The sequence below is a fragment of the Carcharodon carcharias genome, chromosome 9, assembly GCF_017639515.1.
Source record: "Carcharodon carcharias isolate sCarCar2 chromosome 9, sCarCar2.pri, whole genome shotgun sequence".
In the NCBI taxonomy this organism is placed as follows: domain Eukaryota; kingdom Metazoa; phylum Chordata; class Chondrichthyes; order Lamniformes; family Lamnidae; genus Carcharodon; species Carcharodon carcharias.
Genome location: NC_054475.1, coordinates 139,564,897 through 139,580,843, shown reverse-complemented (window position 1 = coordinate 139,580,843; position 15,947 = coordinate 139,564,897). Strand labels below are relative to the sequence as shown.

The 15,947-nt window shown below is 43.1% G+C and overlaps 1 protein-coding gene across 1 annotated transcript in view; it reads left to right on the top strand.

The window, feature by feature from the left end:
• The window catches only part of gria3b (glutamate receptor, ionotropic, AMPA 3b), a 502,427-nt gene that overhangs the window by 449,840 nt on the left and 36,640 nt on the right, over positions 1-15,947 (top strand). The window contains exon 14 of the mRNA XM_041195164.1: positions 6,248-6,495. Coding sequence (XP_041051098.1) covers positions 6,248-6,495 — 248 coding nt within the window. The remainder of the gene's footprint in view (positions 1-6,247; positions 6,496-15,947) is intronic.

Below are 15,947 nucleotides of genomic sequence, written 5' to 3'. Positions count from 1 at the left end.
CTCCTTTACTCAGAGGGTGGTGAACCTGTGGAATTCTCTACCACAGAAGGCTGAGGTGGCCAAGCCACTGAATATATTTAAGAAGGAAATAGATAGATTTCTGGACTCTAAAGTCTTCAAGGGGATGGGGAGAGAGAGGGAGTATGGCATTGAGATAGAGGATCAGCCATGATCACATTGAATGGTGAAGCAGGCTCGAAGGGCCAAATGACATAATCCTGCTCCTATTTTCTATATTTCTATGGCCAGGGTTTTACAGCTCCTCCTGCCCAGCGGGATATTATGGTCCCACCAAACTGTATTTTTAAAGTAACTGCTGGAGGCTGCTTAGCCACAAGTAAGTTTTTGATTTTTTTTTAAGAGTTATCTGGGGCATGGAGCAAAAATCTTCTGGCCTATCCCTTACTTATTCTTGCCCCTTTCCTTCAGGACCAATTCTCCCCCCATTGGGCTCACCGTCCCAGCAGCTCATTTTTCCTTATCCAAAGCCAGCAAGCTCCAGTTCAGCACCTACTTGGTATCTGCAACTTGCTGGTAAAATTCAAAGGAGGCCCAAGCTTGAGAATGGTTCGGGTCTCCAGACTGTGACCCCAGATGGGTGTCGCAGGCATACAGCTGACTTCACATCTGTTTTACACCAAAATTAAAATTTCCATCCCTCCTTCCCCCTACCACAAGCACTTACTCTTCAGTGAACATAACCCCCAAAATTCTAACTAAACAGAGGAAGACAAAAGATTATTAAAGTTAAGCATTATTCCTTGCAGTGGTTTCATTTTTAAAACAACTTCTGATGGTGAGACTTTCATTAAGAGAGTCAAATAAGGTGGCAAAGGAAAAGGGCTGTAGGCTTTAATATAGCACTAACTTTGTTTGGCAAAGATTTCCTTGGGCAGAATTTCCAGGTCAGCGAGCAGGGGTGGGACCCACACGCCGATGCGTAAAATGACGCGGGATGATGTTGGGCATGTGTCCTGGCATCACCCCGCATCATTTAGATTTTCAGTTCGGCAGGCACACAGCTAAATCAGCTGCGTGCCTGCCGACCTGTCAAAGACCTATTAAGGTCATTGTCAGGGCTGCCTGTCCAACCTTACGTGAGCCAAGGCGGGCTTCCGAAGAAACATGAAACCTCATCCACGGGCGGGTTGAGGTTTCATGAAGGTTTTAAAAATGTTTATTAAGCCTTGACATTCAAGTAATTGACATGTCCCAGCTCATGTGACAGTGTCACATGAGGGGAAATGTTAATAATTTTTCTTTTCTCTGTTCAGCACAGTTTTTAAAGTTGAAGCCATCTCCCTGAGGCAGCACTTTGCCTCAGGGAGACCTGTAGGCTCTTTCACGTGCATGCGCAAAAGAGCGCACAGACCTGCTCAGGGAAACCCTCGTCCCCCTGCCCGCACAGGGTGTGCACAGTGCTTCAGGGCAGACTTCACGCTGGGTGGGTCTTAATTAACCTGCCCATATAAAATGGCAGCGCGCCCCCGACTGGGGGTGCCAATCGGGAACCCGCCCACCCACCCATGCCTGCTCCCACACATCCCCCCTGACAGGCAGAAAATTCTGCCCCTTGTTTTTTGCAAATATCCAAAGTTGTGTCATAAATTGTGAATATTATGACATGTACAGTCTGGTGGAGGCACATAAAATCCAGCCCAAGGAGTTGTTAGGCCAAATGGCCAAATGACCAAATGCTTGGTCAAAGAGGCAGAGTGGCTTAAAGGAAGAAAACAAGTTAGAGAAGTGGATAGGTCGATGGATGGTATTCCAAGCTTAGGGCCCAGCCAGCTGAAGGCATGGCCACCACTAGTGAAATGATTGAACAATTGGGGTTGCTGAAGATGCCAGAATTAGAGGCGTGCAGATATTTTAGAGGGCCGTGGGGCTCGTGGAGATTAGAGAAATAGGGAGAGGCAAGGCCATGGAGGGATTTGAAAACAAGGATATGAATTTTAAAACTGATTGGATAGTCAGAATAGGTCAGCGAACACAGAGGTGATACAGGAACAGGACTTAATGCAAGTCCTCTGTAAATACACGAACTTTTAAGGAAAAGCCTGAGGAATCCTGTAGGCTTGCCCAAGGGGAATACTTCATATGAATTAGTCAACTGTTGCTTGGAGTGGCACCAAGGAAAAAGGTAGGGAGAGACAGAAAAAAAAAAGCTTACAATTGTATGTAGAGCCAGAAATGTTTTAAAGCACCTCAAATACAATTAATTACTTCAAAATGAACTGTTGTTAAGTAGCAAAATGCAGCAGCCATTTTGTGCACAGTACGATTCCACAGACAGCAATGGTATCGAGGCCAGTTAATTTATTTTTGGTAGAGTTAATTGAGAAGGAACGTTTGGCAGGATAGCAGGAAAACTCTCTGCTCTTTCAGATAATGTCATGGGAGAGAATTTCCCCCCCCCCGTCAGAGGGGTTGTGCAGGGGCGGGCATGGACCTGATCTATGCCCCCGATCGGGTCCGCTTTGCCATTTTACATGGACGGGCCAATTAAGGGGGGAAGGTTGGCGGGGGGGTGGGGGGGGCGGTGGTGTGGGGGGGGTGATCCCTGAGTCAGGAGTGCACTGTTTCACGCGCATGCGCGCTGTTTTAAAAATTTTAATAAAGAAAATTAAGACATGCCCCCTCATATGACAGTGTCACATGAGCTGGGACATGTCAATGAACTTTAATGAAAAAATTTATTTAATTTATAAACCCTTCATTTAACCTCATCCCGCCCGTGGATGAGGTTCCATGAAAAATGCGAAGGCCGCCTGGGCTCTTCACCTGCCCACCAACCTTAAGGTTGGACAGCAGCTTTCTCAATAGGTTTAATTAGTTCAATAGTGGCCTTAACACGCCTTTGACAATTCAACGGGTGCGCAGCCGAATCGGATGTGAGGGTCCTTGACTAGATGCAGAGGAGATTTACCAGAATGATTCCAGGGATGGGGGATTTTAACTACAATCACAGAATTGTTATAGCACAGAAGGAGGTCCATCATGTCTGCACCGGCTGTGCACCTGCCGAACTGAAAATCTAAATGACGCGCGGTGACGTCAGGACACACGCCTGCCGCCGCTCGCCAAGCCGAAGATTCAGCCCATGGGTTCTTTAACCTCCATCTGAACTGCCATAGAAGGCAGATGTGTCCTTGACTTATCACTTAGTCCTAAGAGCAGCATTTTTGAAAATGCAGCATATGGCACTGAATTGAAACGAAACTTAAGAATTGGCCTAAATTAAATAGTCAAGCCCTGACCAGGACTTTGAATCCATTGCCTTCTAACGGAGTGCCCAGAGGCAGGATTACTATCAAAGTTTCTTTTTGCTTCCCCTGTATTATGAAGCAGTGCATCCACTTAACTGCTTTAATAGCAGATGCCATCACTGATGCAAAATTTTTCAGTCTTTACCTTGTGTTATTGAACAGCTACGCTCAGGATCTCTTATCAGTACACTTGTCGGTGATCCATCAATCAAAACTATTAGTATAGTCTTAACTGTCATATGCTGACTTATCACTTGTCAGCTTAACCGTGAAATGCACTTTTATTTGGAATCTACGCTAATTACTTTTTAAATGGAAAATTCAGAAAAATTACAAGACATATTCTGAAAATTATTTGGAACAGAAAATGACTACTTAAACTAATCGAAGGAGAAAGCGATAAGGCCAATTATGATTTTTAAAATGACATGCTGTGTGCATATTGTTCAGGAGTCAGAATAAAAACTATCGGAGTTGACACTGTCTGAAAAAGTTGAGAACAGATCCAGCGGAGGACAAAGATAATCGTGGCTGGATGACTGATGGATTGGGATGGCATAGCATCAAATTGTGCATAGCCTATAAATATAGACTTAGTGCATTGAAGATCAATGTGTCAAAGAAGTTCTGATTACCACACTTGCAGTAGGATGTGAGGGTCCTTGACTGGATGCAGAGGAGATTTACCAGAATGATTCCAGGGATGGGGGATTTTAACTACAATCACAGAATTGTTATAGCGCTGAAGGAGGTCCATCATGTATGCACCGGCTCTCCAAATAAGCAATTCGCCTAGTGCCATTTCCCTGCCTTCTCCCCTAACCCTGCACATTCTTCCTTTTCAGATAACAGTCTAATTCTCTTTCGAATGCCTCCATTGAACCTGCCCCACCACACTCTCAGGCAGTGCATTCCAGACCTTAATCATTCGCTTTTGCTTCTTTTGCTAATTATTTTAAATCTGTGCTCTCTTGTTCTCGATCTTTACGCGAGTGGGAACAGATTCTTTCTCTCTGTCCAGGCCCTTCATAATTTTGAATACCTCTAAGAAATCACCTCTCAGCCTTCTCTTCTCCCAGGAGAGCAGTTCCCATTTCTCCAATCTCTGTTCCTCATCCCTGGAACCATTCTCATGAATCTTTTCTGTACTTTCTCTAATACCTTCACAATTTTCCTACAGTGCAGATGTAATACTTCAACTGAGGCCAACTAGTAGCTTATACAAATTCAACATAACCTCCTTGTTCTTGCACTCTATGCCCCTATTAAAAAAACATAAGACAGTGTGTGCTTTATTAACCTCTCTTTCTATCTGTCCTGCTACCTTCACTGATTAATGCACAAATACACACAGATCCCTTTGCTCCTCCACTCCCTTGAGAGTTGTACCCTTTAGTTTATATTGTCTCTCCATGTTCTTCCTATCAAAATGAATCACTTCACATTTCTCCACATTGAACTTCATTTGCCACTTGTTTGCCCATTCCAGCAACTTGTCTATGTCCCTTGAAGTTCCACAATATCCTCTTCATAGCTCACAGTGCTTCCAAGTTTTGTATAATCTACAAATTTTGAAACTGTGCCCTGTACACCTACGTCTAGGCCATTAATATACATCAGGAACAACAAGGGCCCCAATACCAAGGGTCCCTGGGGAACTCCACTACAAACCTTCATCCAGCTCAAAAAACATCCATTAACCACGACTCTCTGTTTCCCATCATTCAACCAATTCTGTACCATGTTGCTACTTTCCCTTTTATTCCGTGAGCTATAACTTTGCTCACAAATCTGTTGTGCAGCACTGTATCAAGTGCTTTTGGAAGCCCATGTACACCACATCAGTATGCTGTCATGTACCCTCATCAGCCCTCCTTACCTCTTCGAAAAACTCCAGCAAGTTCGTTAAAAACAATTTTCCTTTTCCTTTCCTTAATTAACCCACATTTTTCCATGTGACCATTAATTTTGTCCTGAATTATTGTTTGTAGAAGTTTCCCTACCACCAAAGTTAAACTGACTGGCCTGTAGTTGCTAGGCTTATCTTTATATCCTCCTTTAAACAAGGGTGTAACATTTGCAACTCTCCAGTGTGATGCTCATGTGCCAGTGTGTTGTCGGCCATACATCCTAAAGGTTGGCGGATCGTATCAAACAGCGTGTCCCAACTACTGTTCACAATGGGCAGGGTACAGACTGTACCTAACCAGCCCATACTTGCAAAACTCAAAACACACTGCCCGATATTAGATGTGAATCCGCGATTGGACAATATTTGCTAAATAATCCTCAATGTGCTAAGAATTACGCTGACAGCCAATTTAAGATTGTCAGTCGGGCTCCTAATGTGGCACATTTGCGTGTACTGGAAGCTATATATATATATATATTAAGATACAGGGCCCTGTTATTTTCAGACAGAAAAATCTGGTACATATCTTGTGCCTGTTTCAGCTAAACAAAATAAGTGACAGCCATTCGCTGACTCATTCCTCAGGGCAATGCCTTGACCAATCAGGGTCAAGCTACCTGGTTTAACTTTCAAACAATGCTTGGCAGTTATCTATCAGTCACCATCAGTGGTGCATTCTCCATGGCAATGTCATTTGCCAAACAATTAGCACTCTCTTCACATACACTATAAATTGTTGCTTGGTCCTTTATATTGGTATTCTTGCGAGTGTCCTGGTGAGTGCAAGACAAAAAGCTTAGACATGTCTCTTTTGTCAGCAACACAAAAGGTATAAAAAGTACAAAAAGGTAAACATTTCCTACACTTTTGCACCTGCTATCTTGCCTTCTCTTAGTCATGTGAAAATCCTGAAAACTGTGATGCAAAAGTAATCTAAGGGAACCACAATGTTTGTGATCAATCTCTGCTCTAAGTTTACCTTTTAAAGGAAAAATATTAAACTGAACTCTGGTCCAATTTATATAATATTTTTTCTGTCTCTCTCTCTCTTTCTCTCTTTCTCCAGCGTTCAAAAATAGCAGTGTATGAAAAAATGTGGTCGTACATGAAATCTGCCGAACCATCTGTGTTCACCAAAACAACAGCTGACGGAGTTGCCAAAGTTCGAAAATCAAAGGGAAAGTTTGCCTTCTTGCTAGAATCAACAATGAATGAATACATTGAGCAGAGGAAGCCATGTGACACCATGAAAGTAGGAGGGAACCTTGATTCGAAAGGATATGGAGTGGCAACCCCTAAAGGAGCATCATTAAGGTGGGTGGAATAGTGTAACAATATTCTATATGTTGTTATAGTATTCCACCCACCCTGATGTTTCCAGTTTTTTCTTTTAATTGTCAAGAATGTAAGGTAACTTAAATTTTACATTGTTTAAAAGCCTGGATTAAGTAAGGCTGGTAATGTAGAATTAAATTATTTAATGCATCCATTTTACTATTTTTTTAACCTGTCGTCTTTTTTAATTGTTTGTTGCTGTTTTAATTTTATAATTCTATACCTTTTCAATTTATCTGGTAAAGTTAATGCTGTCACGTGTGAAGAGTGTGTGATTGCATGATATGTTAATTTTTTTCTTAAAGGCAAATCCCCATCCCGCACACTTCAGTTTTGAACAATGTGATCCTTCATGCCACCTTCCAATATTAACACTTTATTTGCCGTGCAAGCGTTTCTCCATTCCGTGAAAATAGCCAATTTGTCCTATTGTGCTCCTTTCACGTACACTTATTACAATTGTTCATTTTCTTACAAATATGTTTTATCGTTTCAAGAAATGCTGTTAACCTCGCAGTATTAAAACTGAATGAACAAGGCCTCTTGGACAAATTGAAAAACAAATGGTGGTACGACAAAGGAGAGTGCGGCAGCGGGGGAGGTGACTCCAAGGTCAGCCTCAATGTCACCACAAGCGGGTACCTTAGTACAGAGTAATCGGCAAGGCTGTTATTGTATTTGCAAAAGAACATGAACTCATTCATTTGTACGCAATACTATATTTGAGTCGTAATGTTGGTACAACAGGGATCTTTACCAGATTGACAGCTGAAGTAAGTGTTGCGATACTTGGAAAGATCAGAGAAAATGCCTTTGTGATGATATGTAATTTAACTAAAGATTTTACTTCAAGCAAAGTAAACAATAGTTCAAGTTTTTATATCTTTTAACGACATGACCTTCAGAAACGATTGGCCCTTGGAAAAATTGACTTAGTCGTTGCCCTTTTCCTCAAGAAAACCAAAGCCAAATCCAGGAATAAAAGAGAAGTGGCAAGTCAGTCAGCATTTAAAAGCCAGCAGAGGAGCTTGGCAGGTGTTTTGTGTCAGAATCCAGATTATGCAGTTGCACAAAGCAATACAGTATCCTGCCTGTGTTGAACCCAGCAGAGGAGATTCTTCCTTATAGGTTCTAAAAATTCAATTAATTAGATTTTTTAAAAATTCTTACTCATAGACTTTTAAAGACATCCTTATTCAGACAGATTAAATTTCATGCACTTATTATTCTTGCTTCACTATCACTGAGAAAAATGCTTAGTTTGCAGGTAAAGAAGATCGCAATAGAAAGCTGTACTGCCTTGTCCAAGCAAAAAGTATGGACAGCACTTCCAAATGTGGTGGGCATGAAAAAGAAAGTCATGCTGGTATAATTTGGCAAGAAAGGAGGAAGGGAAAGGTGCAGAATTGGCATTCCACTGCCACGATGAGCACTGAAAGAATTCATGTAATAGCCACCATCCTATCCTGTGGCTACACAATTCAACAGAGAACCCTGGAACCACACAGCCAACTCTTGTCGTCATCTGAAAAAAAGATATGCTAAGATCTTTCATCAGAACACATTCCCGCCTAAAAAAGACACCAATTGGAAACATCAGTCCCAACTCAAAGAAAGGTGGGGAAGTAGCAGGGAATTTTAACCCCAAAAAACTAGGAGATTTGGATCAAGTGGGAGGAAAGCATTAAAAATCTGAATCGCAACTCCAGCCTGCCTCAAGCCCACCCATCTCCCATTTTAACGGAGGTGGAAATGGGGGCAGGCAACCAAACCCCATCCCAGGAAGTGGGTTGGCAATTGAAATAATATAATGAGGTTATGTGCCTCAGATTTATCCACCATTTCAAACTTAACTCTGAGCCACTCAGGTTTCCTAAGGGTGGGATTTTCTGGCCCCTCCCACTGCTGGGATCGCCCTGTCCCGCCGAAAGTCAATGGACTTTTGGCTGGATCGCTGAACCTCCCATGGCAGATCCCACCACAATGGGACCAGAAAATCCCGCCCATAGTCTCAGGAAACGTATTAGAGAAAGGAAGGGGAGGACTTTCGGGCCTAGGAGGTCTGCTTACTGCTGGATCCAGCAATAGTTGAATGCCAGCACTCCACAATCAGATAAGCGCCCTGACCCTCCAATGTACTACAAACTTGCTCCCCTCCCCAAAGCTTCTGAGCTCTCCCCCACGCCTACCCTCCTGTGCTCCCTCACCAGGCCTCTGACCTTCCCACCAACCCCTCACACTCTCCAATCTCTCGACCTCCAATCAGTGACACCTCCACCCACTGGGATCAGACCACCTACCAGGATTGAGCTCACCCTCAACCAGAAACCAAGCCTGTCAATCAGACTGATTTCAGGGTGAGGACATTTCTGTGCTGTCACAAGCAATCTGTGGAGTTAAACCTTCAGCTTGGAGAAATCCCGGGCACTAGGTTTCCTATGTATTACTGAGCCCTTGCTGCCAGTGGAACAAGAAGTTAAAATTCTCCCCTGTGTATTTCTACAATTATTAGTTCTTATTTCATATTTTCAGTATTTAGTCTTTCACCTGACCTTCACTATAACCAAAGAATGCTGGCTAATGTCACCACAGGAAGAATCAATTTTTTTTTGTTGAACTTCGTGGCCAATTGCAGGAGTCACTGTGTAGCTTAATAAATGTATTTCTTTGTAGCTTTACATAAATCTTATTTTTGATAAGTTATTCATTTAGTTCAGTGATCTAGAATAGGGTTTCACAGCTGAGGACTCATGGCCCCTTAGGTTCTACAAGAAGGTTTCAAGGGTCCTACTGAAAATATCAAAGGAATGTGTAGAATGCATCTCCCGTGCATCTGCCCTCACACCTTCCTCTCCCTCCCAGAAACATGATAGGGTCCCCCTTGTCCTCACTTATCACCCCACCAGCCTCCATGTTCAAAGGATCATCCTCTGCCTTTTCCACCAACTCCAGCATGATGCCACCACCAAACACATCTTCCATTCACAACCCCCCCCCCCCCCCACCACGGTGGCTTTCCACAGGGATCGTCCCCTTCGGGACACCCTGGTCCACTCCTCCATCACCCCCTACACCTCAACCCCCTCCCACAGCACCTTCCCATGAAACCACAGAAGGTGTAACACCTGCCCCTTTACTTGCCCAGTCCTCACCATCCAAGGGCCCAAACATTCCTTTCAAGTGAAGCAGCATTTCACTTGCACTTCCCTCAATTTAGTCTACTGCATTCACTACTACCAATGCGGTCTCCTCTACATTGGAGAGACCAAACGCAGACTGGGTGACCACATTGCGGATCACCTTTGGTCTGTCCTCAAGCATGACCCAGACCTTCCTGTCACTTGCCATTTCAAGGCACCACCCTGCTCTCATGCCCACATGTCCGTCCTTGGCCTGCTGCAATGTTCCAGTGAAGCTCAACGCCATCTGGAGGAACAGCACCTCATCTTCCGACTAGGCACTTTACAGCCTTCCGAACTTAATATTGAGTTCAACAATTTCAGATCATGAACTCCCTCCTCCATCCCCATCCCTTTTCTGATCCCCCATTTCCCAATAATTTATAATATTTTAAAAAATATATAGTTTTCTTTCCCCACCTATTTTTAAATTTATTTCAATCTATTGTCTAATCTCCAACTTTTAGCCCATTTTAATCCCTTCCCCCCACCCCACCTCCACTAGGGCCATCTGCCACTAGCTTGTCCTGCTTGCCACCCTTAATGTCCCCATTAGCACATTCCTTAGATAATATCACCACCGTCAACACCCCTTTGTCCTTTTGTCTATGATATCTTTGGCAATCTCTTCTTTGCCTCCACCTATCACTGGCCCCCTATCCAGCTCTACCTGTCCCACCCTACTCTACCAGCTTATATTTCACCTCATTTCTCTATTTCCTTAGTTCTGATGAAGAATCATATAGACTCGCAACGTCAACTGTGTTCCTCTCCGCAGATGCTGTCAGACCTGCTGAGTTTTTCCAGGTATTTTTGTTTTTGTTTTTGTTTCATATTTCCAGCATCTGCAGTATTTTACTTTTATATTCGTGTAGAATGCAGCCCTTGTGCAATCCATCTACACCTCTCCCTCTTTAATGAATGTTTAAACCTCCTCTTGAGCACAACGACCATTGGATTCAGCCAATAGCCAGTAACTGAAGGTCCAAAGCTTTAACATTTTTATAATCAATATAGTTTGATTTTGTTAATGTAATTTCACTTTCTTGGTAAGGATCAAATGCCATTAATGCCAATTCCCTCACCCAAACTTCAATCTGGTGCCCAGCATCAACAACAAGTTTCACATTAAGTAAAACAAAAATAATAAATATATACATTTAATTGTATAACTAATTTTCATCCAGTAAAAATACTTGTGTTACGGGACTGCATGGAATTTTTATGACCGGGAAGTGTTGGGGGTGAGAGTGCGTGGTGCGCAGGCTTGGGGTGCTCAGAAGCAGAAAGAGTGAGAAGCCCTGATGTAGAAGCTGTCTTTATCACCCCCAATTGTTTAATGGATTTAAAATGTAAATTTCTTGTCCAATATAGTTTGATTTCATTAATGTAACTCCACTTTCTTGGTAAGGATCAAATTCCATTAATGCCAAACTTATAATAATGACAGATTTTTAGGGATACTGTTGCATACCTGTGCTGTCCAATATCACCCCTCTTTGTACATAAAATATGGCGAGTTCAACAATAAAGTTCTGAAGGAAATGTCCTTCAACAATTCTCTGCTAATACAATAGGTACAAAAACTTCTGATTGTTGACTAGGCAGGTCTAGCTGATTATTTATGCATTAAAGACAATTTGAGTGTGCTGAGTAAATGTTGCAGGTGGCTCACAAATTTGTCTCCCTGTGCACCAGTCATATTTTCAAGAAAGGGTAGACATGATTCATAAAGCCCCCATCTGTATCTAAGGCATAATTAATCTCAAAAGAATTGGCTTTAAGTAGAGCAGTCCACAGCTTTAAGCAGCTCTATTCCCATTATAGACTTCTGAGCCACAAGAGGCCAGCGATAGAAGAGTGACAAACTCTCTATTGAAGAAAACAAAGTATCTACTTACCATATAGGAGCATTGTTAGAATAATTACGCAGAGTTATATAGAACGTACATCACGGAAATAGGCCATTTGACCCAACTGGTCCACACACAAGCCTCCTCCCACCCCTCTTCATCTAACCCTATCCATATAACTTTTTATTGTCTTCTCCCTCGTACTTACCAAACTTACCCTATACTTTTCACCTCAACTACTCCTTTTGGTAGCAAGTCCCAGATTCTACTTACCCCTTGTAAAGAAGTTTTTCCTGAATTACTTGTTAGATTTATTCATGACTCTTATCTTTATGAACCCTAGTTTTAGTCTCCCCACAAGTGAAAACATCTTCTCTACATCTACCCTATCAAACTCTTCCACAGCCTGAAAGATCTTTATGGACAGAATCTTCGGGTTGGGCATGCGTCCCGACGTCACCGCGCGTCATTCTACTCTTCCGTTTGTCGGGTGCGCACCGGAGTCAGCTGCGTGTCCGCTGAACTGTCAAAGGCTTGTGTAGACCATTAATAAACTAACTTAAGCAATTGTCAGGGCTGCCCGTCCAACCTTAAGGTTGATGGGCAGGTGAAGAGCCCAGGCAGCCTTCGTATTTCTCATGAAACCTCATCCACGGGAGGGATGAGGTTTCATGAAAAGTATATTAATTAAATAAAAAATTTTATTAAAATTCATCCACATGTCCCAACTCATGTGACACTGTCACATGAGGGGATATGTCTGAATAATTTTATTTTTTATTTTTAGAATCTTTTGCACTGAATTTAATCTCCCTTCGGCATGGAGCTGCCTCAGGCAGATTTCTGTGCTCTTTCGTGCACAAGCCTTAATTGGCCCACCCACTTAAAATGGCGGCACGCAGTCGATGGCGGGCAGCAATCGGCTCTGCGCCCGCTCCCGACCGACCAGCCCGACAGGGAGAAACTTCTCCCCTATCAGGTCATCATGCAGCCTTCTCTTTTCTAGAGAAAAGAGCATCAAATTGTTCAGTCTCTCTATAGATATAGCCTGTCAGTTCTATATTTGTAACCCTTTTTTGTATTTCTTTTAGTGATTCTATATTTTTTTTATAAAATGGAGACCAGACTGAGCACAGTACCCCAAGTATGGTCTAGCCTAATTCCTATACAACTTTGACATAATTGGTCTGTTTTTCAACTCTATCCCTTTAGTTTGCCTTGGTTGGAAAAGCTGGAAATTCTGCTCTCTAGTGTGGTCAATGTTCTTTCTGTAAGTCCTTAGACAGTACGCAGTGAGCATAGGAACATAGGAATCAGAATAGGCCATTCAGTCCCTCAAGCCTATTCTACCATTCAATTAGATCATAGCAGACCTGTACCTCAAATCCATTTTCCCACCTTCGATCCATGTCCCTTGACAACATTATTTAACAAAAATCTATTGACCTCAGTCTTGAATGTTTCAATTGATCCAGCATCCAAAGACTTTTTGGACAGAGAGTTTCAGATTTCTTTTGCCCTTTGTGTGAATCATGTGCCAACTCTTTGAAAGAGCTTTTCGCCACCTCCGCCCACTGCCCCCCGCCCCAAACTTCCTTCATAGCCCTTTAAATGATCCAGTTCCTTTTTGAAAATTACTATTCAATCTGCTTTCACCACCATTACAGGTAGTGCATCCAGATAATAACAATTCCCTGCATAAAAATAATTTCTCCTCATCGCACTTCTGGTATATTTGCCAAAGACCATCCTCTGGTTACCAAAGAACATAGGAACAGGAGCAGGCCAGTCAGCCTCCCACACCCTTTCCACCATTCAATTAGCTCATATCTGGCCAGTATGCTGACTCCACTTACCAACTCGGCTCCATATCCCTTAATACCCCTGGCTAGCAAAATTCTACAAACTGACATTTAAAATTATGAATTGATCATCTGCTGCTTTTTGCGGGAGAGTGTTCTACACTTCTACCATGTTTGTATGAAATATTTCTTAACTTCTCTCTTGAATGTCCTGGTTCTTATTATAAGGTTGTGCCCACTTGCCCTGGACTTGTCCTCCAGGGGGAAAAGTTCTTTCAATCTACTGTGTCAAATCCTTTCAAAATCCTAAAAAGAAAGTCAATAAATATCTCTTAATTTTCTACATTCAGGGAATAAACAAAACTTAGTATATGTAATCTCTCCTCATTATTTCACACTTAGAGCTCTGATAACATTCTGGTGTATCTGCACTGCAACCCTTCCAAGGCCAATATATTCTTCCTATGATGCAATGCCTAGAACTGCACATAGTGCACCAAAAGTGGTCTAACCAGGGTTTTGTATAATTGGAACAAATCTTCTTCCCATTTATATTCTAGCTCTCTAGTCCAACATTCCATGAGCCTTTTTGATTTTTTTTAATATACCAAACCACCACATTTTAGAGATCTGTGTTCATGGACCACCAAATCTTTAAATCTCCAATGTTACCATATTTTCATCATTTTAAAAAATGCCCATGACCATCGGTCCAAAATGGATGACTTCAAATCTAACTGCATTGAAATCCATCTGCCAGTCTTGCCAGCCCTTCTGCACTATAAACACTCTTTATTTACTCTACCAAGATGCTCTATGATTTTGAACACCGCCATTTCATCTCTCCTTAACCTTCTCTGCTCCAAGAAGAACACCTCAGCTTCTCTAGTTTCTCCATGTAAGTGAAATCCCACACCCCTGATGCCATTCTAGTAAATTTCTTCTGCTCTGCCTCCAAGATGCTGACATTCTTCCTAAAGTGTGATGCATTGAATTGAAGATAATACACCAGCTGAGGCCTATAACCAGTGATTCGCAGTAGTTTAGTCTAACTTCTTTGCTTTTGTACTCAAAGCTCCTGTTCATAAAGCCCGGGACAATGTTTGCTTTTTTTAGCTTCTCAGCTTGTTATGCCACTTTCAAAAATGTGTGTACATAGCCCACTAGGTGTTTTTGCACCTGAACCTGCACCCCTTTAGTAATTGTACTGACTAGGCACGAATCATCTGAGGAATCACCGTCAGATTGCCGCTCCACTCCCACTTTTCTGTGCCATTGCTCCGCTTTGCATTTCTAGCTGGGTCTTCTGATCTCCGCTTCTTCAGAAATACAGTGCGGCCTTCCATTGAACTGCTTCCTTGTAGCACTGGATCATCAGGGGGAAGACAAGCCATGCCCCCTTTTTACAGCACCAGCTGTCGTATCCTGCTAAGTCTTCAAGAGCACACTGAAAAGCTATGGGACATTTAAACAACTTTTCAGTGTGTTAGTGAATGAGTGTGTGTGGGTGAATAAATGGATGAATGTGTAGGCATGTGAGTGGGTAAGTGTTAGGATGGTGGCTGTGTAGCGTGGCAGCTGAGTAGGACAGTAGCTGGGTGAGATGGGTAGCGTGGGTCGAGAAATGTTGATTGTCAGGTCGGGAGCTAGTCAGGTTTGTTCGAGACAGAATCGTATTGTCCGCTTCCCAGCTCATTAATTATGCAGCCACAGGAAACATGCCATCTTGCTGGCGGGTGGCCTTTGAATTGACCGCCACGCCATTACCTTACTCCGGATGCCCTATGGCACATGCATGACCCTGAAAGCCAAGAAGAGTTCAATGACCCAACACTGGAAAGCCTTTTGAAGGCCCATTGTGATGCCCTCCACCCTTGCTCTGGCTGCAAGATGTCCAGCAATCTCACCACTCAGGCTTGGGAGATGATGACAGTGGTGTTCAGTGCCAATGCTGCCCAGAAGAGTTTGGCCATCCAGTGAAAGATGATGCAGAAAGAGAATGAATGAGCTCATCCATGTCACCAGGGTAAGGCTTAATCGCTCTAAACTCACAAGCCCATCACACTTTCACTGGCATCTCACTTACTGCCAGATCAAAGGACAACACCATTCACTCTCTCACACATGCTCTCACATCTCCATGTGGCCTCATCTCCTCTGGAAACTGTTTCCTTAGCCCTCACCATCTTGAGGCCACCCTAGGATACTCCCCTTCCCCAGTACAGCCCTCACCCTGCAGCCTCTTCCTTTGCCTGAGGCCTCTTCTCCCCCTTCCCCAAGCAAGCCCTAGCCCTGCAGCCATTGAAAAGCCACCCTTGCCTTACAGCTGGTCGGGTAGGTAGACACCTGCCCATGAGCCCCTCTGAAAGTGATGTGATGCTGTCTGCAAGGCCTGGCGCTGATGACCATGAGTGCTGTCCGAAGCAAGGTAGGCAAACAAATCTTAAAGTGCCGAATGAAGTGTAGTTCGCGGCTGCATGTTGCTTATGTACAGTGTGAAACACGTTGGCGTGATTCCCGGATGATCAAGCGTGGGGGGATGATTCCAGCGAGCAGGGCTTATTGTGAGATGCTAAAGCATTGAAATCAGGTTCTAG